Raw genomic sequence first — 27,301 nt, forward strand, 5'->3', positions numbered from 1 at the left:
GGTTTAGTGGATGATATGGAGAGCTGTGCATGGTGAGATTGTAGCCATTCTTAGATATATTTCTTGTAAACTTGAACTTACCGTAGACTTTCCACACTAGATACTCATATTTGTCAGTTGCAGAATATATAAGCAGTAACCGTGGCTCATTCAATGATGGATGTTAAATTCACGATCATGATCTGAAAGATCCACTTTGGAGGACAGGAAGCATTGCCCTTTTTAATTCAGTGTTGTGTTGCCATCATATCCAAGATCCAACTGGCTGCATGACACCTTGGTAGGATCAGAGTGACTACCTTATCTACCTGATAACAGAACATGTTTTCTCCCAAATAATTGGGCAGGGGATTCCCTTCAGTTCAAGGATAAGGATAGAAAAAGTTGTCATAGGAGCAAAAGATGCAAATGGCTGCAGGCCTGCAGGTTAGTTGTTGCTTGGAAAGAGAAGCTATTTGCCTGGTGAATTTATTTTGTAACACCTGTGCAGCACTCTGGGTGGCTCACAATTTCCCCTTCCCTTCTCTTCCCCTTACTGCATCTACATCCTATTCCTTCCTTCCTTCCTTCCTTCCTTCCTTCCTTCCTTCCTTCCTTCCTTCCTTCCTTCCTTCCTTCCTTCCTTCCTTCCTTCCTTCCTTCCTTCCTTCCTTCCTTCCTTCCTTCCTTCCTTCCTTCCTTCCTTTTTCTGCTAGAGAGAGCAGAATGTATAGGTATGTGTGTACTTGACTGTGATATGTGTGAGGATGAGTATAAGAATGTGAGAGAGTGAGAATACACAGATAGCAATCAACTAGTTTCATAAATGGGATACCATATTTTAAAAAAATAAAATTTAATTAGTGGCCATTCCTTGTGTTAGTATACATTTATTTTGTTTGCCCTGACCCTGCTTGTTTTGGAGTGTGGCTTCTGACAGGAATATATACAGATATGCACACAAGTATACTAGTGTGCCATATGCACACATTTCTTTGGGATAGGGGTATAATTCTCAGGATTGGTTTCAGATCCAGTAGGCAACGTTAGCTTGACAAGCTGGGGAAGCTGAGCATTGTTGTGAGTTTTATGTGTATTTATCTTTCTTTTCCTGTCTATCTACAATACTTATTTGGGAGGGCAGTCATCTTAAATTCAGGGTTGTCTTCCTTTGGGGTCAATAAGATACTGATTCCTGACCATCTGAGAAAAAAAAAAGAACCTTGATAAGAAAAAAAAGGAAAATAGTTTGCATTAAAACAAAGCTGCCAACCAAATCCTTTTTCTGCACTGATGTCCTTCAACTTCTCACAGGTCCATACGGGAGAGTGACGATGAGGATGAGGAAGAAGAACGGAGACAAAGCAGGGGCTGCACACTTCAGTACCAACATTCCACCCTGCAGGTGTTCACACAGTTCCACACCACCTCCTCTGAGGGCACAGATCAGGTGGTCACCATGTTGGGCCCTGAGTGGATGGTGGAGGTCACAGACCTAGTCAGTGACTTTATGAAGGTCGACAACCCACGCGTGGCACACATGGTCAATAGCAATACACTAGCTGGCAGGGAGCCTGGCACTACCTTGTTCAAGGTAAAAGCAAATCAAGTGCGGAACCCAAAAAAGAACCATTCTGGGTTTGTTAGCCCTAGAGGGGGTAGGGGAAGGAAGTGGAGAGGCAGAGAGGTTTTTTATTCCTCAGATGCAGAAAATCCCAGTAAATGCCATCAGATTTTCAGTAGATGATCCACAAGCGGTCCTCAGACTGAGCAGGCTGGCTGTTGTAATGGTGAAAGTGAACGGTGGGTATCTGCAAAGGGCAGTCTGCAGATACCCATAGGCCCTTTGCTTATTATTGTCTCATACATTTTGGGGCAAAGGAAATGGATGTCCTGATTTCAAAAATATCTTACCTTTTTCCACCCAACCTGTGCTACTTCTTTATTTTCTAGAGCAAGAATAGCAATCCTGTATAATGTTTCCACTCGACTCCTTTTATTTTTTTCAACGAGACCTTCATTGTTCAGTTAGCAACCAGTGAAAATGAATTTGGGAGCAGGAATGAGACATTACATAATAATCCTAACACAGAGGATTCAGATATGGAGGTATAACCTATTCAGTATGTGATTCTGTGTATTTAAACCAGCATTCCACAATCTGGTCCATGTCATAGATTTTCAAGCCCAGAGTAGGAACTAGGAAGCCAGCATGGCAGTTGGTTTAGCTTGGGCAGGACTGTATCATTGGCACCTCCAAGAGCAGTTTTGTGAACCCTTCTTCCTCCACTTTGCATTCCCCACCCAATACTCCTTGCTTCTCTCTTGTGCATTTTCTCCCTGAAGTGGTTCTGAGCAAGGCTTGAATCTCTGCCAGGCATCTCTATAGCTACAATTAATTCCAGGCTTTGACATTGTATTGCTTTCCTAAGCAAAATTCCCAGGCTGCCATCTTCAAAGATATTGTGGCTCAAGGTCAGTGTGTCTCCCGCTGATGAAATACACTTTGAAGAACTTTCTGTGTGTCTGTGTGAGGGAGAGACCATGAATGGGTGATGATCTGTGGACTGGCTATATTAATATGAGAAGCCCAGTTCCAGAGGGAGAAATGGAAAACGTGGCTATAGATCTCATGAGGCGGTTTTGAAATCAAGAATCTCTGCTATGAAACCTCAGAAGCTGTTCTGTTACGGGCATTTCTTTTCCTGTAATATATTCTTTGCTTTAAAAAATGAAAACACTTTCCTCATGTAAGATAACCCATATTCAGTGCAGAAAAAAGATGATATGAATAAATTATGGCAGTAATACAGGCTTGTATCCATGTCTGTGCTGCAGTGTTTATTAAGCTTTGCTTATCATTGAGCAATGCAAGGTATATTTTATTCCTTCCACACTCGTTTTTTTTCAAATGAAAGTTTAGATTCTAAGAATCTCAAGATCTGTGCCTGATCTGGCTGTTTGGCTTCCATTTGCTGTGCCTAAAAATGTCAGGTCCCAAGCTAGAATAAGGGTTTTTTTAAAAAAAGATGTGGATAATATATTTCAGGGTCTGTTTTGTCCTGGTTGTTGTGTATCATTATCTGAAGAGGTGCATGAAAAAAAGAAAAGTCAATCAAAAAATTGTGAAATGGGAGCATCTTTTTTATAAGAAGAGACTTGGGAGGTGTGGGAATTTGAGGTCCATGTGCTACATTTGCCCCTCAGAACTATTGTTTGCTGTCCCCAGAACATCCCGCTCCTGACTATGCTACCAAAATTTGGTAACAAAGTGAGCGTTGTTCTGAAAGAAGATGCTCAATTTGAAGGATCTTCCATTTAATCTAGAAAAATTAATTTAGTGCTTTTCCTATGCTTTTAATAGGGTTGTTTTCACATTTTCAAAAATCTGATTCTATGAATCCCCAGTCATAATTCTATATCAGTGAGGGTACCCATTTCTTCTACAGGTAGTTTCTCCACTTGTGGAAGCTGTCCTTGGGGAGACACCAGTGACCGTGGTTGATGAGAAGGTTACCATTATGGAACTGAAGGCTCAGGTGGTCTCAAACCTCTCCCTTTCCCTTCATGCCAGCCCTGGAAATAGCCACACCATTGTGGCCAAGACAACAGCCCAGCAGACTCTCAATTTCTCCAAGCAGGTAATGTTGACCACTCTTGGGGAAGGTAGTCTCACATAGTTCCCAGAAACCCCCAGTGCTCAATGCAAGCCCATATGGATTGGTTCCATTCTCCCAGAGAGGCAAAGAGAAGGCCAACTGTTCTCTTCAGACTGCAGAGAGAGGCCCATGTGATGGGAGGTTGCTTCACAGGAAAGCATTCCCTGTAGACAGAGAATGAGAACGTCACAGGAAAGATGGAACTTGGGCTGAACAAAGTGCTTCTCAAACATTTTCCTATCAGAGAAAGTGAATTTTTCTGTGTATTGATGTGGAAGGGGAACTCTGGTTCATTGGAGAGATACTGAATCTTTAAAAGGTTCAGAGAAGTTAGAGGTTAGTGTTAGGAACAATAGGAGTTTTTCTGTTTTTAGGGGAATTTTTTTTTAATCACTGAAAATTATAGCAAAATTCTTCTCACCAGCTGCCAGTGTTTTCCTACATCACAACTTATTATTTGAAGGACACTGTTGCTGGTTTGCACAATAAGCTGAACAAGGTCAGTTGAAGATCTAGCAGTTAGATTCACACAACATGCTAAGCATAGTTGGTTTTAACTGGTTAATGTTGTTGCTTAGATTCTTGTGTGAACTCAGCCTATATGTGTATAGGAGAAGGTAGCTTACCAGCGAAGGAACTTTTTACAAGATTTCAATGGCCTCAGAAATGTTTATTTAATAGGTTGATTGTTTACATCATGTATAGTCTACCATATTCCAAATGACTCCAAGCAGTTTACAAAGTAAGATGTACAAAAAGAAAACAAAACCACTGCAAAATAATTCATGTAACCCATTAAAATAAAATAAAATAGAAATCACAGAAGAATAACACCACCTCCAGGACCCATTCCTATTGAAGGTGACATAAATAGCCACGTAGGCTTCAAAAGCCCTACAAACGAAAACAGATTTCACTGTCTTTCTAAATAATAATGAAGTAGGGGGAATCCGGTCTTCTGGATTTTTGGATTTTGCTTTTTATTTTGGCATCACTGCAGATGCCATTTGGGGATGTTGCAGGCAACAGGATATCCACCAAGGCTGCATTGCCAACCCCTGCAGTTAGACATACTATGATTTATTTATTTGGGCATAGCATGTTAAGCAAACACCAATTTCCTTTTGTTAATCCAAATTTAGGGTTTCACATGTTGTGTGAATATGGAAAACTGAGAAGGTTGAGATTGGATATGAATAAATGAGACAAAAGAGAGACTGATTTGGAGAAAAGGGCAGGTTAATTTGCACTAGGTGGGAATTTGTATTCCAGAATATCTGGAGGATGACAGGTTGGGGAGGGTCTAATGTGAAATATAGACTTAGATAGATGGATGAAGATGGTGGAATGTGGGGAATTAGGGCTGATAGACTGTAGTGGTTTTCAGACTGGGGGTCCTAGGGGTCTGGGAGATCATAGGATCCCTTGCTATGCCTTCCTTGATCAATAGTATGTATTGGCAAAGAAGCTTTTCTGAAATTGTGCTTGACAGCCATTCATGACCCTTCTGTCCTGGCAGCCCATACATATCAGTTGGAGGATATTCTGGAATGTTCTGTAGTTCCTAGAGTAGGAGAGTTCTTAAATAAAGATTTTTTAAAAAATAGAAAATAATTTTTCTGCTGAATGAAGGCATGCATTCTGGACTGTGCTATCCATAACAGAAGGATTCCACTCTCCAGAGGTTGTATCTGGTCTCTGATTTAAGTTCTTTGGGATCTCATAGGAGATCCAGAAATACATTCTTGTGCAAAAGCTTATGGATGGTTCCAAACAGTTTTGTCCCTTTTTTCCAAATAGGAAGCTCTGCTCAGTCTCTGGGTGTCGTACAGTGATGGCACAATTGCTCCCCTCTCTTTGTATGACCCAAAGGATTACACACTAGTGGTGACAAGCCAGGACAAGTCAGTGGTGTCAGTGATGCCCGAACGGACCTTCCCAGTAGTGAGGGCTGAAGGAGAAGGGTCTGGTGAACTGATCAAAGCTGATCTGCTGATCTGCGAGAGCTGCCAGAAGACCAAGCGCAAGAGTGTGCTGGCCACCACACTGGCCAGCGTTCGTGTGCATTTCAGCTCTGAGGAGGAGCCCACCTATGACTATGAGCCTGTCCAAACTCCTAGCAGGCCTGGACGGGAGAAGGGAATGCCGCGCACCACACCACGGGTGGAAGTGGAGTGGCCTCTGGTGCCCAGTCAGGAGAGTTGGGTACCAAGCGTAATCCTTCCAACTGAGGATTTCCCAACCATTCCCACTGGCTATGTGCAAGTCACTCGAGGACTCACAGACCTGGAAATAGGCATGTATGCCCTGCTGGGTGTCTTCTGTTTAGCCATTCTGGTTTTCCTTATTAATTGTATTGTCTTTGTACTCAAGTACCGGCACAAACGGATCCCTCCAGAAGGACAAACCAACATGGACCACTCCCACCACTGGGTCTTCTTGGGAAATGGACAACCATTGCGGGCCCAGAATGATCTTTCCCCTCAGCCTGAGAGCCCAGGCAACCCACTGGAGAACGTGCAGACCTGCTGCCATGGCGACCACCACAGCAGTGGCTCCTCGCAAACCAGTGTGCAGAGTCAGGTGCATGGGCGGGGGGATGGCTCTTCTGGGGGCTCCACCAGGGACCAGAGCGAGGACCCGCTCAATTCCCCCACTTCTAAGCGTAAGCGGGTCAAGTTTACTACGTTTGCCACCATGCCCTCTGAGGAACTGGCCTATAATTCTATCCCTATAGCAGATGAAGAGGACTTGGAGTGGGTCTGTCAAGACATAGGCTTGCAGGAGCCTGAAGAGCTGCACAACTACATCCATAGGATCAAGGAGATTGCATAATGGGCCGGACCCAACACTTACAAGCCAAGGAGAGAGATGTACGGGGTGCTCTCCCTGGGCTTGAAATGGCTAGATCGCACTGCCCTCCTATGCGTGTTGGGCTCTCCTCTAGCTCTTCCTCTCAGTGGACAAGCCCACCTGCACGACCAGGAATGGTTCAGAGGAAAACTGGACATCTTGTAGAATGGGATGAATCTTTTTTTTTTCTTTTGGAGGGAGAGCTCTCACTGAAAGGCTGCTTGTGGTGCATCTATGGGTCACTCTGTATGGTTGAAGGAGACTTGACTGGAGCAGGCTGGTGCTTCTGGTGCCCACAGGCAAGCATTAAAATGGGGTCGGGACTGACTGGCACCGTCAAGCAGGCCAAGAGAATGGAGCGTCTGAGCCATTGTTTGGAATTAGCCAGAGTGTGCAATAGGTCTTTGCACCTGATTGGTTGCTTGGGGGAATGTTACTCCTTGCCTTGCCAACACCCACTGCTGCCTTTGCCGCCCGTCTCTCAAAGGCGATGCAATCCTTTGGTCTCTCGGCTTTTTTTTTTCTTGCACAATAAATGTTGACTCTTTAAAATAAATAACATTCAGGGATTCTGCTCGGCCCAGGGGGAGCCAAATGGAACAGTGTTCTGGGGCGTGGGGAGGAGAAATCTCAGATCAGATTGCCATCAGCTGATTGCAGACCGCACAAGGCAGTTGGCACTCACCGTTGCTAGCTGGGGAGGGGATCTGAGAAACAGGACTGCCCCCCTACTACTCTAAATAGCCCAGAGTCACCCATTGGGGGAGATGGGCAGCATACAAATTTGAAAAATAAATAAATAAATACCACCTCCCCCTTCTAACGCCTGCACTGCTTCCTCCCTAGTTCCAGTCTCAGTGTTTCCAAGATTGTGTATCAGGTTAGTAAGCCCACCCTGTTAGTCCAAGCAGAAGAGAGTCAGGAGCAGTGGAAATTAATCCTCCTGGAAGAAGCCATCTAGTTTCCAAAGAGGGATCAAGTTCCCAACCTGCTTGGGTTTTACATGTGGAATGTCTGGGCTTGAAGACCCTCCTGGTTGGCCTCTCCATTAATTGACAGCCATGCTAGGAGCAGTTTTCCCTTCTCTTTGAGGCAATACACTTTTCCTATAGAAGGAGGAAGGGGGAGGTGTAGCTACTAGTCTTTCACTGTGAGCACTCCCCTATTCCCTCTCTCACTGGCTGAGCTTCTGTGATGTCAAGGAACATCACAGCTCCTCCCAAGTGTGCAACAAGGCATAGATTGTATGAAGAGTCATGATATAAATGAGGGAAGAGCAAGCAAGATGGGGTCAGGCATGATGATGGCACCCTGATCAGGAGCAACTATATACTGAGGGCTGGACTTTACATTTTGATTAAAAAAGACAGATCAGTCCAATCTGGCTGCAGGATTCATACTTTTCCAGAGGTCTTTCCCTGGCTTCTCCACTTATTCTTCACTTTGGGAGGGAGAGTTGGTACTTGCAAATGAAAATACTGGATTTGATCCTCAGGAGGATCATGATATCCTTGACAATCAATCAAGGTGGTGGTGGGCCTTTCAACAAAGTTGAAGAACCACTGACATTGCTGTTCCTCAAGAGTCCTGGGAAACTTTCAGATATTGGAATGGTGGGGAGAAGAGGCACATACAAGGGGACAGCAGAGGGTAAAAGAGCAAGTAAGTATAAAATGATTCATTTGGGGGCAAAATACTTTAATTTTTTATATACACAGATGGAGCCTGAACTGTCTGTTACTAACCAGGAAAATTATCTTGTGGTCATAGTGGGTAGCTCAGTGAAGATGCTGATGTATATGGCTCATGTGGGAACCACAAGCTCCAACTAGGAAAAATAAAGAAGGAATTAAAAATAAAATTGTCAACATTGTAGCACACTTATATAAATCTAGGGTATGTCCACACCTGGAATACTGTATAGTTCTGGTCGCCATATTTAAAAATGAAGATAATTGAGCTGGATCATCCAGTGATTAGAAGGATCATAGAACAAAGAAAGTAGTTTTTCACATTACACTCGATTAGCCCATGACACTCTGTGAATTAAAGCCACCATGCTTTGTGGTAATGAGGATGGGTCAGTCAAAGGCTATCAGTCTTGAAGCTCAATATTATCTCTAGGTTGATGGCAGCATGCCTTCAAATACCAGTTGCAGGAGAGCAGCGGCAGGAGACAGGTCTACCTCTGCAGAGAAGCAAAATACTAGACTAAGATGGACCTTGGCCTTACAAGTTGCAATCACAATACATCTGGAGAACACCAGTAAATATTTTGCAATGCTTAGCATTCTGCAGAAGATGTGTGTGAGGCTGACAAACCAAGATATGGAGCTAGAAGGCAGGGTCAACTGAAGTTAGGAGGTATATTCCTTCTCATTTGGAGCTTGTTCACACACCCACACACACATCCAATGAGATGAGTATATTAATAAAAAGGACTCAAACAGCACTTTGCACTAGTTGGGTTTTATGAGGCCCTGATGATGCATTTTATTTTGCTGTTAACCTTTGATACTTCCCAAGCTCTGGGTGTTTGAACATCTGCTTTTAACAGGACCTCTCAAACTATGCTATGAAAAATTAAACTGCCACATGGCAGAAACTACAGTAAAGTCACTGGAGTACATGCCTGGATGCCAAAAGTCTCATATCTCATTCCCAGTATCTCCAAATAAACCAAGAGAGCTTTTGCAGAGACGCAGTGGCCAATGAGACTTTGAAGAGCCTGTGTTAGCCCCAGTATCCTTCAGCAGCTTCCAAGCTCCAGGGACAAGCTTACAAAGGTGAATTATGATACCTTCTCAGTCCTCCTGCCTAGCTGTTCCTTAGGCTATGAGTTTCTCTTTGTTCCAATGGCTGGGGCTGTCAGGCTGAGTTACACTCCCTGTAGTGGCTTTGAGTATGTGGCATGTGGCCACGTCAGGTGCTCCCTGGGCCATTCCTGGGAGATTTAAAGTGGTGCAAATGCAGCCACTTCCATCCCTCAAACCAAATCTGAATTTGATCAATTAGTTCCTGACTTGTGTAAATATAGGCTGCATTCACACAACATCTTGATTATGAAATTAACCCATTTTCTGGGTTTAGAGAAGATACTGAACCATAACCAAACAAGCTGTTAAAGTTAACATTAATCAAGCTTGTTGCAAACAAGCCACAGAATACCTTCACAGCATGCAGAAAATCCCATTCCCTTGCTAATGGGTTTTTCCAATCCAAGGGATTTAATACAAGGTAGGGGCTCCCACACTGGCTGTGATTCAAGAGTAAAGTGCATGCATTGGATGCTGGATCCTGAGTTGAGTTCTTTGGGATCTTGGCCTTAGAGTTTGGGAAGCAACTATTCCTGATGGGCCATTGGTCTGATGCAATTTAAGCAAGTTGAACATCATTGTAAGGAACACACATCCTGGCAACTTGGGAGAATTTGGGGGCTGACATTCTTTCGCTACGAGCTCCAGTTCTCTGGCTGGGCTCACATAGCATGCCAAGCATATTTACTTGTTTGTTAGATTTCTGTCCTGCCTTTCATTCAGGAGCGCAAGATGGTCTATGTAGCATGCCCTTCTTTTTTCTGCAACCATGTTGTATGGTGGGTTGAGCTGAGAGAGTGATTGGTCCAAAGTCAGCAGATGAGGGTGGACTAGAAAACTGGCCAGCAAAACACAAGTGCTGTTTTTACATAATGTATTATGCTCAAACCATGTTGTGGCTTAAGGTGGTTGACTGTTTCACACCACTTGCTAAGACAATTCCCATAGCAGGCTTGAGTACTGAACTCTGTTTCTGGGCTTACTCAATAGATTAAGAAATAAAGCAAATGGGCTGGATTAAAATAACATTCTAAGCCATGCTAAAGAAAGAATGCCCCCTAACCAAGATGAAAACTAACCAGGATGTACATGCTAGGTGAATGCAGCCACCTGGTTTGTAACCAACCTGATTAGATGTTTTGTATGAACATGGCCATGACATCTGCCCAAAAATTCAGACCAGGGGGATGGCTGGAAATTATCCCATCTGTGGCATCTCTGGCTAGGAAAATTAAGACTGACTGTTCTCTGGAATAATACTACTACTAACAACAATAATTTCTTAAACTTGTATGCCACCTGACTCAATGACTCTGGGCAGCTCACAACAATCAAATTGCAATAATATCAATAAAAAATTAAAGATAAGAACAGATGATACTGTAATACCTAAGTAAAATTGGAAAGGGTTATACCCACCCAACTTTAAGGAATGTAATTGCATTTCTGCAGGAACTAAAGAGGCAGTTTTAATCAGAATTTGAAAAGACCCAGGATAGGGTTTAATAAGGGGAAGCAGTCTGCAGTCTTTTCTTCACTGGATTCACAGAACATGTTAGCAACGGCTAAAGAGGGGTTTGGATGGTTCAGAGTTTAGTGCCCCTGGACCAAGTTTATATTCAAGAATGGCTGCAGGTAGAGTAGATTGTAAGAGGTCATCACCAATCCTTTAATAACATACATTCACTGCATTATACTTTTGTACTGCATATGAGAACATTTTTGTGGAGTAAGGATGAACTGGTTTCAGGCTATAGAAGATACGCTAGCACTGGACATCTAGGACATAACCAAGTCTCGGCAGAGTTGTAGGTAGTGGGAATAAATGTGCATCTTAGTGAATTGCAAAAGTAAAGGCTGCTTGCAGAAAGCAAGAAGCACAGTGATCAGGAAAATAGGATGGGCAGGATCATTTTGAAGCTGTTCCAGAAAGGAAAGGGGAGTGAAGTTCCCCATAAGAAATGACTTTGCCTCTTAGAAAGGAATGTCCCCAAGCTAGAAAGATGTTTGAAAAGATAAAATGGAAAATGACATGAAAAGGCCTCCTGGCTAAACAAATTCAAGGATTCGTTTTTGTGAGAGGATGGGCTTCCCCTTCCTTCCCAAGGATTTAGCTTATGTGATGCGAACTATGAGAGCAAGTCATGGGAACTGAGAGAAAGAGAGAGGATGATCAGGGAGAAGCTTCTGTGACCAAAAGACCCAAACCCATAAATTTCTCCATGCATGTCAAAACAAAACAAAACAAAAGTGTGCAAAGAAATAGAAACAACCTTCAAAGTCTGCAAAACAAAGTGCCTTTCCTCAGTTACACCTAAACGTAGCACAAATATGCCCCAGCAACCTTGGTTTTTTGGTGGTGTGCCCTAATGACATTGCCTTCTCATGATCAATGGCAACTTTAAGTCATCCTTAGCAGTTTCAGTTTTAAAGTAGCAATAACCACCTGGTTGCCTACAAGTTTTGCCATTGCTACCACCTGATGCATTTCACCAAGCATTCTGTTGCTGATGTGGTCAAGTGACTCCTTCAGGTTGGGATCAGCCTAGCTCCTATTGGCCAATTTAGGCTAGTGCCAGCACACCCCCTACCCTCCAGTCCTTGGGCACCGTTCCCAGGGCCCTCCGGATTTGAGCAACCGGAGAGTTCAATTCCTTCAATCCAGACTCTCCGTCGATAACCGTCAGGTATTACAGCGATGGGCTTGGAGATCTGGATCAGCCTAAACAGCAGCTGGCTCTGTGTGCATGATGGGGACATGTGGTGAAGCTAGTGAGAGGAGAGATGGCTGCTCTCTGCTTCTTACTAAAGGTTTCCACTTTCTCCAGTCTCTCCTTGCAAGACCCATTGTCATTCTCTGATGTGTTCTGGTTTTTCTACATCATTCTTAAAATCCGATGCCCACACAGAATAACTTGAGCTGGGGGTCTGACCATTGTGCAGTAAAGTGGTACTATTACTTCCTCTGATTTAGAAATGCTCATTTCAAATCCCAGGGATAGTTACATGCTACATTAGCTGGTGAATTGGTGAGCAAAGTCTGGGATATATTATAGTACATAACGGGCAGCCTGGTAGTTTTATCTTTTGGCTGAAAATGTGGTGATAAAAGGGTTTCTATAGCCAAATGCTCTGATAGCATTGAAACAATTTGGGACTAGGCTTAAGATTCAGAACACCCTTTCTGGCCTTCTGCTGAATGTTTTACTAGCCCCTCTTCACTAGCTTTGTTCTTGAAATGTTAGTGACCAATGTGGCAAAAGTCAATTTGCAACATTTGGAAAAGGAGCACATAGTTCAAGCAGCACTGGGTGTATGCTGTGCAATCTGGGCTGTCCCCAAATAGGTAAGAAATAGGGAAGTTTGGCTGCACATGAGAGATTGCATTTGGCTCTGCACGTTATTTTGGGGGAGTTTGTGATCTAATCCCTTGAGGTTCTCCCAATCATACTGTTTTTTGTTGTAAGTTCTGGAAATGAATGACATTTGCATATTGCCCTTTTGGAAATTTCTTCTGGGGCCTGATTTCTGATAAGTGGAGTATCTTTATTTTTAAACTTCATTTTGAACCAGTCCTCATATCTGAAGAAAACTCTACGAATCATTTAATGTGGTTCCACGCATGATCACACTGAAGTAATTACATCCTTACTCCCATGATATAGCTGGAAACAAGAGTTTTATGCGGACCTTCTGGCGCATTCTCACACTGGAGGAAATGTAGATTAATACCACCAACAAAGAAATTTTGTACTCCCTAACTTGCTGGCTTCACTGACACTTAACATAACCAAGAGCTGACATGCAACAGCATCTCGTCTCAGCAATATTTTTTTGGGGGGGGGGAGAAAAGACACATCTACAGGTAGTTCTCGCTTAATGACCATTCATTCAGCGACTGTTCAAAGTTATGCTGGCACTGAAAGAATGGTACTTACACCTGGTCCCCCAAGTTAAGTCTTTGCAGTGCCCCCATGGTCACATGATCAAAATTTGGGTGTTTGGCAGCCCTCCCATACTTACAACCACAGGAGCGCTTCAGCCCCCCTGCCTATCTCCCCCCCATCTCTGCCCTTCTGGTCACCTTGCGAAGTGGCATTTCTTGGGGGTGGCAGCGCTGGGGCTAGAGTAGAGGCCTGGGGCCTTCAGTCTCAGCTAGCCACCACTGCCACTGGGCCTCTACTTGAGCCCCAGGTGCCAAGGAGTGCTGCCTCAAGCCCCTCACCATAGCCAGCCACCTCAGCACCACAGGACAAAGCCCCAGCCACCCCTGCCGCCCTGCGCTCCTCAGGCCCTGCCGTGGCCAGCTGACCTTTGCTGTCTTCCTCCCACTGCTGACGTGCCACACCTGGCCTGGCCCTGTGTGAGGCAGCTGCTGGTCGCGCCAGGCCCTCTTCCCGAGGCTGCATGCAATGGCTGAAAGAGAGGCCCAGGGGTGGTAGCGGCTGGCTGAGACTGCTGGCTGGACTCTACTTCAGCCCCAGTGCTGCCACTGCAACGGGTGGCCAAAAGGGCTGAGATGGGGGAGTTGAAGAGGAGGCAGAGGAGGCAGTCCCTTACCTTACCGAGGCTTGGGGCTAGGAGGGATCAAGCCAGGGATGGCTTGGATTGGGGTGGGTCCTTGCCTAATGACCAGTGGGATTCAGTTAATGACGGCAACAGGGGCTGCCGGGATTGCCATTGCTAAGCAATGCAGTCAGATGACGTTGTGCTTTACGACCACAGCACTTAGCAATGGAAACTCTAGTCCCAGTTGCCATTGTTAACTAAGGACTACCTGTATAGCTCACACTATTGCATTTTTCAGTGGAGAAAGTTGAAAAGATACACTGGACAGAATGCCCTGAAACCTAAACAAACTGCAATTTGTGGACTCTATTTCAATATAAATTAACTCCTTTCGTGCACATTGCAAACCAAAGCAAAACTGAACCATGAATGAATGGGCACAGTTTGAATTAACAGCTTCTGGGTTTTAGCGCAATGGGCCGATCTGTAGCATGGCTACAACATCAGCTCAAAATGGAGCTGAATGAGATTGGTGAGTCTCATGAGTACCTATGGCAGTGGGGGCCAGTGATGTCATGTGCATCATGACATCACTACCCAAATAATGTGAATTGCGTAATGGATGTCATTTGTACAATAGCACACGCAACAGCACTTAGGTTTCTACCAACCTATGGTAAGCCTTGAGACTACTTCACAGCGCTGGTGAGTCTTGGGTGAACATGTACCTGGCCGTGTGATAACAAAAATGCCATCCTATTAATCAAAGTTACAATTTAAAAATTAAGGAAATAAAAGTGAAAAATCTGTAAGGATCAGATGAATATATGTAATCCAGAATTAAGGGGATGTGGCAAAGGATGGAGTTAGGTATTTACAAACTCACCATAAACATCTGAAATACTAAATTGATTTGAGAAAACGTAAAAGGGAGAGGGACCATTGAAATCTGTGAAAAGATTTTTATATTGGACATTCACATCAGAATTGACTCTACCTCTCAAATGCTATATGAACAACAGAAGGCATTACAAATATGTCCTAAGTGATCCTCAGTCCCAGTTCTTTCAGCCTGCATGATGGAGATTGTGGATTCTGTTGAAATTGGTGCAGGCAAAGCAATTTACAAATACAACGTCCTGAAAGAAGATCGGTGTGAGAAAGAGCATTTCATTTGGTGATCTCAAGTGGGGACATCTTGGTGTACACCCATACCATAACTACCTTAATATCTAGGATTTTTCTGCATTGTTTTCTGTGGGCATCTCTACCACCCTGGGGGAGAGAAAATCAACTACATCAAAGTAAAGCTTCAGGTTTCATCTCTTAACAAATAAATATTGACTCTATAATCACGTTGTTTACCTCACATGTCAATCCTAGCTGTGACTTCTCTTATTGGTTCCAACAATGGAAGGGAGGCCCAATCAGGGGCATCCCCAGGAGACTCAAAAAAAGGCAAGATGGTGTCCACCACTGCACCAATGAGACCCCTCCCCTTTTGTGTGCGTGTTGCATGTGTGACCTATGTAAAAAGGGGTGGAGCTTTGATTATGCCATTATACCTGCCATCTTGATTTTTTTTTTTTAAAGTCGTGGGAGCGCCCTGGGCCCAATCTAATTTTTCACTAAACAATAGGCCCAAAGGCATCTTGCACATTTTGGCTTTATACTATCAGAGAAATAAGACCAGAAATAAGAAACTTATTTTAAAAACAAAATTAAATAACCTTAGACTCTGGTTTTGGTGTGTCCTTGATGGGCAACAGTCCCTTTTGCCTATTGAATGAAAGAGCTCTTTCATCTTAAACTAATGAAAAGCCCTTGCAGTTACATTAAAGCAATCTAATTCCCTCTGTCTAGTTGTAAAGGCTTGTTATGATGTTAAAAAAAAGCCACGTGCAAATAGTGGAACATAATAAAAATGTAATTGCATTAAGATATGCCAGCAAATATGACATCTTTCCCAGCGGCTTGAGTCTGTTAAGTTTCAGGCTGTACATAAATCACATACTAACAAAAAAGTGAGGCTCCATTTATTTATTTATTTATTTATTTACTTACTTACTTACTTACTTACTTACTTACTTAAATGCATTATAGCCCCCCCAGCCCCACAATGGACTCTGGACGTCTTAAAAAACCAAAAAAAAAAAAAAAAATCCATAAAAACAGATAAAACCTAAAACCACACCAACAGCCTGGATTAAAACAATCTAAAAGTGATACAAATCAGACAGGCCCCTTCAAAATACAACAATACATCAACCCCAGCACTGGGACCAAAGTGGGTTTTCAGAGCTTTCCAGAATCCTAGGAGGGAGGGTGCCATCCTTATCTCTGGGCGGTGCTGTTCCAGATAGTGCGGGTCGCAACGGAGAAGACACACTTCCTTGGTCCCACAAAGTAACAATGTCTAATAGAGGGGACCTGGAGTGCACCCACTCTGCTGGAATATCCTGGGTGGGCAGAAAATGTTGGAGACAAGTGGTCTCTCAGGTATCCAGACCCTAGGCCATACAGGGCTTTATAGACAATACAGGTAGTCCTTATTTAGCAACTGCCTCATTTAGCGACCATTCACAGTTATGATGGTGATGAAAAATACAATCAATCCTCACATTTATGACTTTTGCAGATCTGTAAAGCAAAGGAAAGCTAAAGTAATATCGTAAGCACAGTCGTGGTTTCACTTAGCGACCACTTTGCTTAACCAAGTTGCCGGTCCCAACTGGGGTTGCCAATGAGGACTACCTGCAACCAGCACCTTAAACTTATTTATTTACTCAATTTATTAGCTGCCCATCTCCCTTTATCCAAGTGACTCTAAGTGGCATACAGCAAGGTTGAAAAACGATAAGTAAATACATTAAAAAGTATAAATTGCACTCAGAAGCTGACTGGCAACTAATGCAGCTCATGTAGCAGTGGTGACACATGGGCATACCGACAGGCACCCATTACTGCTCATGCCACTGCATTTTGCATAAGCAAACAAATAACAAAATGAGAAATTCTGCCCACAGGGATTCAGATCCACAAGCCCAGCCGTCTTTGAAGCTTAGCCTCTTGAGGAGGACGTTAGTGTCGTTAATCATTCGCTGATCAGTGGATGGAGAAGCAGCACATCATAAGAGGAAGGAACCTCGTAGGCCATCCAGTCAATCCTCTCTGTGGCTCAGAATCTAGCACCAGAGAGCTTCTCATCATCTTCTCAAGGACCACTTTACACTATCAGAGAATATAGCCTGGCGTTATCCATCATTTAAGCTATTATTTGTTTGAACCAGGTTTGCTACATAGCATGCTAAGCCAAAGTCAAAACATAACATGGCCCACTTCATACAACACGCTAACCAACAATTTCCAAACTTTGGGGGCCAATGGGCATATTTGGAATTTATAGGAACCCTCAGAAAATGGCAGCCATGGTGGGTGGGGCCAATCCCCAAACAACCAATCCCCAGAAGGCAAACAGTTGGTCCACTTCCATGGGATGCTCTCTTCCACCTGGACAAGAACTCATGCTCTTCCCCAGAAAAAGCACTGGACTGCAGCTACCCACTTTCTGCCCGTCACCATAAAAATTCTCTCAGGTTAATGTACTGCTTGGAGAAAATTCTGTTTGAAGCTGGGGCCATGCTTTGCAATATGTTAGATCCCCACTGATGTTTAAAATGTAAATAAAAGTGATTTGCTTATTTGTGGCTTAGCATTATGTCTGAACCCAGTCATTGTATTTTATTTTTAAAAGTGGCTAAGCAAAGCACAGCTTAGCATAATTTCTGATCCCAGTTACTGTGTTTGTGGTGATACAAGATTCATAAAGAGAATATATGCAGACTCTTGCATCATCGATAACTCAAATATGCAATTAAATTAATATCCAAGCTCATTGACCAAGATCCTCATTGTGCCTTGCAACAGATATACAATGGAGTAACAATTCCTTTTCAAAACACTTTACATTTGAAAAAAAGAAATAATTGCAATTTTGAGGCAAAGAGGACAGGTTAGAAATGAGCAGAATTTTTTAAAAAGCTCCAAATGAACAAGCGTTGTAGGATGTTTAATTTGAGCAAGAAATGGCAAAACACGGCCCGTTTAAACATATCCTGATTCAAGCATGTGATGACACTGAAACCTACAGATTAACATGATAACAATAAATACTAATTTATTAAATGTATATGCTGCCTGACCCCCAGCGATTCTGGGCAGTTTATAATTATTTAAAAACAACTGAACGTTTAAAAAACAGAGAACAATACAAAAAAACATGAAAAGAGCACAAGACGAAGGAACAATGATGATGAAGGAAATAAACCCAGAGGGGAACAGGAAGGAAGAAAGGGGCTTCCTCTCCAAAGACCTAGGTGAAGAACCAGGTCTTTAAGGCCCTTTGAAACACCAGCAGGGTGGGAGCTGTTCGAAGTTTGGGGGGGACCTCATTCCATACATTCATGATGTACCTTTCTAGTTCTGGCTTATACAACTGCGTAATCTGTAGCCTGGTGCAATATAAAAGCCCGACAAGGACAGCTTCCTGTCTTCATTGTTCAGGAGAAGCCCTGTTCCAGGCTGCATGGATCTGTATGGGAAGAAACAGATGCAAATTCAATCCTACCAAGACTGAGTGGCTGTGAATTTTTGGGTTCCCTGGATCTGGGGACTTTGCATCTTTAGTCTTGGAAGCAGTTGCACTTCCCACATTCAAAAATGGTGTGCAGTGTGGGGATCATCTTGGACTCACAGGTCCTGCTTAAAGGGTAGGTGGCAGGTGTGGCCAAGAGGGCCTTGGCACAGCTTCATCTGAAGCACCAGTTGCACCCATTCCTGGATCAAGAGTTCCTCCAGAAGGTGACTGATGCCCTAGTCCCCTCTCACAGTTGGATTATTGCAATGTGCTCTACATGGGACTACCCTTGAAGAACCTTCAGAAGCTGCAGTGCAAACTGCACTGGTTGCCAGTAGTCTTCTGGGTACCATTCAAGATGCTGGTTATCACCTAGAAAGCTCTTCATGGCACAGAGCCAGGTTATTTGAGGAACGCCAGTCTCCCCCAGTCTCTGCCCATCCTGTAAGATAAGGCAGATTTTATGTGCTTCAGCTCCCCTTGATCTATTGGGGTCCAGGAGGTCTGCCTTCTCTGCCATGGTGCCTGCCCTCTGGAATGATATCCTCCCAGAGATCTGTTTAGCTCCCGTCCTGATGATATCATGCAAGTCTTTAAAAACCTGGCTGTTCTCCGAGGCCTTGGGGTAAGGTGACTGTGGGTCCCTGGGGGGTTGGTGGCTGTGTAATTTGGATGCTTAGAGTCTTTCTACTGTTCTCTTATTGTTTTCTTATTTTAAGTGTAAGCTGCCCAGAGTCATTTTGGAGTTGGGCAACTAACCCTAACCCTAACCCATAAACAAACAAACAAACAAACACACATATATATAACACAATGCCAAGAGTCCAACTCTTAGGTCCCTCTGGCCAATTCAAACCATTAACTAGTTAGCAGGCAATAAGAAACATTTTGCTTTTCTTGAGACTTTGGAAAGTTCAGAGATGACAATAAACATCCATATCCTGGATGCCCAGCTTTTGGGGTTAGTAGGCCCTTTTGGCATGTGGAGAACATATTGGGGTGCTCTCCTAAAAAAGCTGTTTTATCTCACATCTTACCCATTTACAGTGTGACCTCTGGGAGGGACATAACCCAGTTACAAGAGCCCCATTTAACAGGATGCTCCCTGCCATTGCTTCCTGTGACTCCTGCTTATCTTTGTGTTATTTCTGGACAGCTGCACACCTCTGGGACAGACCTCTTCCACCCGAATCAGGGTTCAACTAGATTCATTTTTTTTCTTTCAGTGATTCTAGTTATTGGTTTGATGTTCCTCTGGAAGTTAGCTGAACCGTAGGAAACCCATCACGGTCCTTCCCAACTGGACAGTTCTATGTTATTGGCAAATAGACTCTGTTACTGGGTGATAGCTAACCAATGTGTAATTTCTAGGCTTAAAAGTGCAGAGCTTCTGCAAGTATTAATTTTTAGAAAATTATATACCATCTCTTAATACAAAATTTTCCCAGAACAATTTATGAAGCGTATTAAAATCATATAAACAATAAATTCTAAACAATAAAACGACAGCCCCTCCCCCCCAAAAGTTAAAAGGCTCATTGCAGCATAAGAATTAAAAGATAACCATATATCTAAATATGTTAACATATTTATATATTTATAAGAAGATATGTCAGCTTTTCCCTACCTGCTGTTTTTTCAAATGTATTGGAAAACAATATTGTGTCTGGGAGTTAGAGTCCAACAGTCTAGAACAGCGATGGCGAACCTTTTGGGCTACGTGTGTCAAAAATTCGGAAAATGCCTAACTTGACTCTGCTGGCATGTCACAACCCCCCCACAAACAAAAGAGAAACAATTCTTTACATATTCATTTATTTAAAAAAAATACAGTCCAATTATGTGTGGTGCTATGTATTAAATAAAGAAAAGTCAAATAATTTGAAAATGCAATACAAGTAAAACAAACTCAGCTTTTTTGGTAACTCTAACAGGGAGAACAGTTGCTGTTGGGTGTTGGTTGCTTGTTCTGCTGCTCTCTCACCAAGTCTCCATAGACCCTCCAGCCTCACCTGTGGGTGTATATAAGCAACTCCTTGGATAGTCTCTGCCTCCCTCCTGACTTCCCCATTTAAGAAATCAGCTTTACTCTCTACCTGATCAGTCCGTTGTCTCAAGGCCAGGCAGTATGGAAAGTGGGGGAGTTTGCTGCATGGGCCTGATAAGGCTAGTCCAGCAGTTTCCTAGTCTTTTAATTTTCTCCTTGCTGGTGTCTGATGTCTGCCATGTCCTTCCTTCTTCTTCTCCATCCTCCTCCCCTTCTCCTGTGTAGGAGCCTTTATGCTCAGCAGGTGCCGAGTCTCTAAAAATGCATTCACTGCTTGCTCCCAAGACGGCTGGGGTTTTCCCTTTGCCACACGAGCCAATCCCTTTTGCCTTGTCTTTGGTTCAGCCCTGGCAGGAAGGGTATGACTTAAGCAGTAGGTGAAATGAGAGTTCAGAAACATCCTCACGAGGACAGAGCTGTTGGCTAAACCTATAACAGGAAACCAAGAAGTCTGTAGAAGTTGCTAATGTTCATTTGGATGAGGATTTTTTCCACATCTCATAGTGTAAAACAGCCTGGACAACAATCTGAGTCCAATACTTTTAATGCAAACCCAAAAGAGTCACCCGCCAAATTGTTGCCTCCTTCATAGGTTACAAAAGGAGGGGCCGCTAAAAATATGTAAAGAAATTTAGGGTGGATAGAGTATTGATCGAGAAAAGTCTTCTTTTTATAACCTGAAATCTGTCCTAATGACTTCCACTTTAAGTAACAAGGCTACTATTGGCAACCTAACAGCCATCTCCCCTTCCCCAGTGATAATTTTTCTAGAAAAGCATGAACAAGGTAAGGAAAACATGCAGAATGGGCTTCTAAATGCTATCTAATCCCTTCTGATAGCGTCAATCTGGGTCACGTGACTGGGAAGAAAGAGGGAGGGGGGCTTAGAACGGAGGAGTTGGCGACATTCTGAACCCCTGCCAACTGCTTCTCCCACAGGGGTGCATCGGTGGATTCGCTTTCTCTGCAGCGCCAGGGTTATTTCTGAAGTGATCTTCCTTTATTAGCCTCCCCCCCACCCTTAATTTGGCTCTGTCGGAACATCAGCATAACTCTCTGGAAGCTGAAAAGTTCAGTTTCCAGAGAGTTTATGCTGATGTTCAGACAGAATCCTGGCCCCCTTAGCATAAATCCTTTCCAACATTCTGTTGGGCTGGAAGGAATAATGAGGCAGGGAAAGCAGGCAGAGCGCGGCTTCTGGAAATCTCTCCTAGCCCTTTGCCAGAAATAACCATAGAAGGCATCTGTATTTTCTTCTGCAAAACGAAGTACTGTGGGGGGCCTGTGTTTCTGCTTGTATTGCATCAGGGTGGGAGGCCCTGAGTCATGGGACCTGCCATCAGTCCTGAGTCATGTGACCGGGATGGAGGGAGGCTTAGAAAGGAGCAGACAACAACATCTGGAGTGGCTGCCGAGCTGCCTCTCCCACAGTGACAGATTGGGGAAGTTTTTCTAGCTGTTTTTCTCTGTAGCCTCAAGCTGGATCTGGCCAATTTTTGAACTTGATTTTTATTTTGTTGGCGTCTCCTGCCTCACCAAACTTGGTCCTGTTTAGTTTTCAGAGAGTTATCCTTCTGAGAGACACTGATGGACAGGAAGTCCCAAGTTCCTTTACATAATTTCTTCCAATATTCCTTTGGCTTGGAAAGAATCAAAATGAGTTTGATTTATTTTGGAGTGCTTCTTGGCAGCTTAATCAATTCAGGCATTAGGCTTTTCTTATCTGTTTGATCCAGATGCTACTGCTGGTGAAATTCCACAGTGACTGGAGATTATGGAAGAATTTTTGCTTCTAAGATAATAACTTTTTTTAAAACAGGAAATGGAAGGGATTTGATAAAATGGATAGTATTTATTTTTGCAACCTCTGGAATAACGAGCTTCAATATCCTGTTCTGCTAAAGCAGTGGAATTAAATAATGTGAAATTAGTTTCCTAAGATCTTAAAATTGTTATAAAATATAACAATGAAAGAACAACACAGTGCTTTATGCATACTAAACACCGCAAAGAATATTTTATACAAGCTGGCTGCAATGGCCTTGCTGTTGAAGATGCAACTCAGGAGTTGGAACATTAACTCATATGGTTTAGTCTTGTCTTATATTATTGCCATATTTTGGACTGAAGTCAATAGGGTGGCTAGTATGACTGGATTTCTTACTATATGCTAAAGATGTGTATGTCCCTCTAGGCTATAGACCTACTATTGGAATCCTATCAAGACAGGAAGAATTGTGGATATTTTGGCATGAGGACTGGCTAAGAGGATGACCATACAACACTGGAACATGAAATCTACATTTGATTCAGAGCAATAGATTGCTGATATGTGTGGTTTGTCAACATTTGAATTAAGTTTTTTTTTTCAACAAAGGGACAAGATTTTGGGGTAATATGGTTGAATTTTCTTTTTCTGTTTATAGCATATTTTATTTTATTTGGTTGTTAAATAACCAAATAAATGATATATTGGTAATATTATTCCATGTATACTTTTTTCTTCTGTTAGCTTGTTATACAGGGAGTCCCTGGGTTAAGAACGCTCGGATTACAGATGATCCATAGTTATGAATGGAGCCTATTATAGCAAAATTTGAGTTACATACACAATGGATCGAGGTCATTACAGTATTATACAATAATACTGTTCCGGCTTACATACAAATTCAACTTACAGACAGACTTTGGGAATGGAACTTGTTCTTAAACTGGGGACTACTGTAATAAAATAACAAATTAAAACAATTGGGCTATCAGATATCTAACCTTGGACTAGAGGTGTTAATTTTTAGAGGAAAGAATCTGGAATCGCCCAGGGGAAGGGGGAAAGACTCATCTTCTTTTCCCATGCCTGTAGCCTACACTATGTCTGAAGCAGGCAATCATGCTTGTTCAAAAACCCACTGCTGAAACAAGCCAGGGCTTATCACGATGTGTGAACCTTTACAAACGAAACCCCAGTGATTTACATAGGCTGGTTCAGAGGCAGTTCAGAATTTTGTCTTATGGCAGGAGAAAAAGAAGTTGAGTATCGCTTGCTTGCGTGCCCCTGTAGTCACACTGCTTTGCCCACATTTTTTTTATGTGCCACATTTTCTTAAAGTGCTCTCAGTTAGTTTGTTTATGCATATAAATAAACTTAATTAATGTATAAATACAAGTTAGAAAGAGAACAACCAGTCACGCATCCAGCCTCTGGTTACAGCTACGTAAAAATATTACAGCAGAATATATTGAAAAAAAAGGGGAAGCCAACAATAGAAAAGGAGAGGGGCAAGAGACATTGTACAGCAGGAGCAACAATAATAGGGGGAAAAAAATGGGAAAGTACATTACTCAGTTTCTATAGGAAAGCCACTCAACTCTCCTGGCTGTTCATCAACAGCCAGAGCATCCGTTAGTACTGTTCAGGGTTGGGGGCTTCTGTTTAAGTTTTGCAGAACCCCAAAGGCACCACACAGATTCTTGTCTCTGCCAAAATGTGATGGCTACCCTGATAATAACTTCATGACAAATTGCAGACATGGGCAATGACCCTTATTTGTGGCAGACCAGGCAATCAGCACCGTTTCCAACCAGCGTGCACCTCTCTTCCCTTGCAGCCTGCTGTTCCCGTGCTGGCCCTGCTGTGAATTATTTACACTTTGAAAGCTCAGCCAAGAGAAGGGGCACTGGGAGAGAAATGCACACACACTCTCTCACACACGCTGAAGAAGTAGGTTACAGCATATGTAATTTATGCTGTGGAAAATGAGCTTCTCCTCGCCTCCCCCTGCATTACGTCAATTACTCGGACTTGTGACCTCCTGATGGCTTCCCCATTGACTTTGCTTGTGTAAAGCCAGCAGGAAGTTGCAAGTCATGGTCACGTGAGGCCCTTGTTTAATGACCTGAAATCCTTGCTTAATGACAGCAATGGGGAGTGCCTGGATTGCCATCGCTAAGTGATGCAGTCACATGATGTCATGCTTTGCGACCACATCGCTTAGCAATGGAAATTCCACTCCCGATTACCATTGGCAAGCAAGGACTACCTGTATACTCTATAGCAGTGTTTCTCAAGCTTGGCCACTTGAAGATGTATGGACTTCAACTCCTAGAATTCCCCAGCTGGCTGCTCTAAAGAGAAACACTGCTGTCTAGTGTTCCCCCCGGAAGGTTGCTTTTGAGGTGACACTGCTTCAATTCCATATCGCTTTGGATTTGTGTGCAATCTGCACAGGTCTGCTACCTGTCATCCTAATCTTCTGCATCTTCTAATCCTGAAAGCATCCTGAAATGAAAGCAAGTTCATAAAGGAGCAGGTAAATTACCACCAAATTATTCAGAGCCTTAACTTCAGCAAGCAAATTGAGAGGTAGCTGATGTTAGTGAAGAAAGTGTAGCACGTGCTCTCCAACCAGTCCTTACAAGCTGCCTGGCTGAGATATTTTATATCTAACTGATGTTTTCAATAATCATTAAAGATTTCCCCATGTAGGGAATACAGGTAGTCCTCGTATACTGATCACTCATTCAGCAATTGTTCAAGGTTGCGACGGTACTGAACAAGTGGTACTTATGACCGGTCCTTGAAGTTCCAGCTGTCGCAGTGCCCCCGCAGTCACGTGATCGCAATTCAGGCGCTTGGCAACTGGCTCGCGCTTTGATTGGTTGCAGCATCCCACGGTCATGTGATTCTCATTTGCGACCTTCCCTGCTGGCTTCCCACAAGCAAAGTCAATGGGGAAACCAGCAGGGAAGGTTGCAAGTCGCTCTGGTAAGTCCCTCTGGCCTTCCTGTGCCCACGCCGCACCATCCTTCTCCCAGCCTTCCTGCGCTTGTGATGTGTCACACCATTCATCCTCCAGCCTTCCTGCACTCGCACTCTGTTGTGCCATCCACCCCTGGCCTTCCTGCGCTCATGTGCAGCCTGCACCAGTCCCCCCAGGGCCTCCCCCACCCACCTGCAGCACCCAACCACCACCCCGCAGCACCCCTCCCTGTTCCTTACCTGGGACTCCTGCCGCTTCCCGCTTAATGACTGTACATCTTGAGGTTATGGCAACCGGGACTGCTGGGATTGCATCGCTAAGTGTTGTGGTCACGTGATGTCATGCTTTATGACTGCATTGCTTAGTAACGGAAATCTTGGTCCCAACTGCTGTCAGAACTCGAGGACTACCTGTATTATAATAGTCTATGGTTTATTTAGATGTTTATCAGTTTTACAGCAAGAAGAATGAGCCAAAATGAGCAGAATGAAATTTAAGAGGGAGAAATGTGAAGTCCTGCATATGGGAAGGAAAAAAAATGAAAGGCATAAATACAGGATAGATGAGGGAAGCAGGAGGATCTAGGTGTTTTACTACATCATAAGTTGAACATGAGCCAACAGTGTGACGCAGCTGCTAATAAGGCAAACGTTATTTTTCAGTGCATTAATAGGAGGATAGAGCCCAGATCACAGTAATTACCCATTCTACTCTCCCTTGGGTAGGTCCCTTGGAATATGGTGACCAATTTGGGGCAAACGTGGAAGGAAAGCCTTGCATCGGCCAGCATGAGTCCTTCCTTCCCTTGGTTTGCTCTCCTGGGGCTTTGAGGCAGCCCGAAGAACACTGGATCACACCTAGTTTCCAACTATAAAAGGAAAATACTGGTAGCCTCTGAGTGTGGTTGTACAGGTGTTTGTTGAAGGAAGATTCATGTCATGTGGAAGAGCAGAGAGGGAGAATTTGCAGCTGAGCGAGTGGAGCAGCTGTCAGGATAAAGTGCAGCTTAGCAGACAACTGATGGGGAAGGAGGCGGCGGCGGCTTGGACTTCAGCAAAACAATAGTAGACAAACTGCAAGGGGAAGCAGAGGCCAGCAGAGATGCTGAGAGCCCACAGCCAGTCAGCAGCTGGTAAAGGCCTTCCTCCCCCCTGCCCTCAAGCACAGATTGAGAAACTGCAAAACTGCTCGGAATAGCAGCTGGCAGCAACAGAAGCCAACTAACTTGAAGGTGGCTAATAGTGGCTAAAGACTTTGTTATAAGCTCAGGCAATGTCAGGCACAATCCAAGAACAGCAGGGAAACAGTTCATCCAAATTCAGTTCTTTTATTGCTTACCCCATATAGACAGAATCCTGCCAGACTAAATCTGTACTACTGCAACTAGTGGATATTCCTGGGGAGATTCTAGGGAGTGGCAACCCTGAACCTCTCATGCTTCCCATGCTCCAGCTCCAGACTGTGTTGTCTTTTGTCTCCTTTCCCCTGCTGGGACGCACCCCCTTCTTCCTGAGGACCTTGGTCTCTACTGTAATCCACCACATCATCCCCACCCCTTTGTAGATACATTCCATCACAGGCAACAAAAGAGAACCCAATTGTTCATAGGGCTGTTTATTAAGAATTAGATAGAACACATAGACATAAGTATAAGTATAATTATAATACAGTAATGCCTTGGTTCATGAACAATTCGGTTCACGAACAGCACCGTTTGCAAATTTTTGCTTCCGTTCGCAAACTCCGCATCGGGTGACGAACACGACGAACAGACGAACACGACTGTGGCCATCTTCCCTGGTCTGACACATGGTCGTGGCTTCCTGTAGGGAGGGGGACTCTCCCTCCAAACAATAACCGCCTCCCCACCTGCCTTCCTGTCCTCCACGCCAGAAGTCGCCTCAAGGAAGGTTAGTGTTCTCTCTCTTCATACTGTACTGTACTGTATTTTGTTTCATATTTTTGTGGTTTAAAAAAAAATATATATATGGTTCAGAATGGATTAACCTTATTTACATTGAACCTTATGGGTAAATTTGATTTGG

The 27,301-nt window shown here is 43.6% G+C and overlaps 1 protein-coding gene across 2 annotated transcripts in view; it reads left to right on the forward strand.

Moving 5' to 3' along the window:
• TMEM132E (transmembrane protein 132E) overlaps nt 1-22,787 on the forward strand; it is a 201,638-nt gene extending 178,851 nt beyond the window's left edge. The window contains exons 7-10 of one of the 2 annotated variants that reach the window (XR_015798161.1): nt 1,294-1,573; nt 3,429-3,620; nt 5,439-8,153; nt 22,694-22,787. Coding sequence is in view for 1 of the 2 variants with exons in the window: in XM_088152267.1 (XP_088008393.1) it covers nt 1,294-1,573; nt 3,429-3,620; nt 5,439-6,473 (1,507 nt within the window). In the remaining variant the exon portion in view is untranslated. Of the gene's footprint in view, nt 1-1,293; nt 1,574-3,428; nt 3,621-5,438; nt 14,940-22,693 lie in introns of those variants that run through there. The other variant, XM_088152267.1, reaches the window with a different exon arrangement.
• The last annotated feature ends 4,514 nt before the right edge of the window (nt 22,788-27,301 follow it).

The sequence above is a fragment of the Python bivittatus genome, unplaced genomic scaffold (assembly GCF_059951505.1).
Source record: "Python bivittatus isolate LINGU-HERP-01145 unplaced genomic scaffold, Pbiv_v1 ctg000690_np1212, whole genome shotgun sequence".
Classification (NCBI taxonomy): Eukaryota; Metazoa; Chordata; class Lepidosauria; order Squamata; family Pythonidae; genus Python; species Python bivittatus.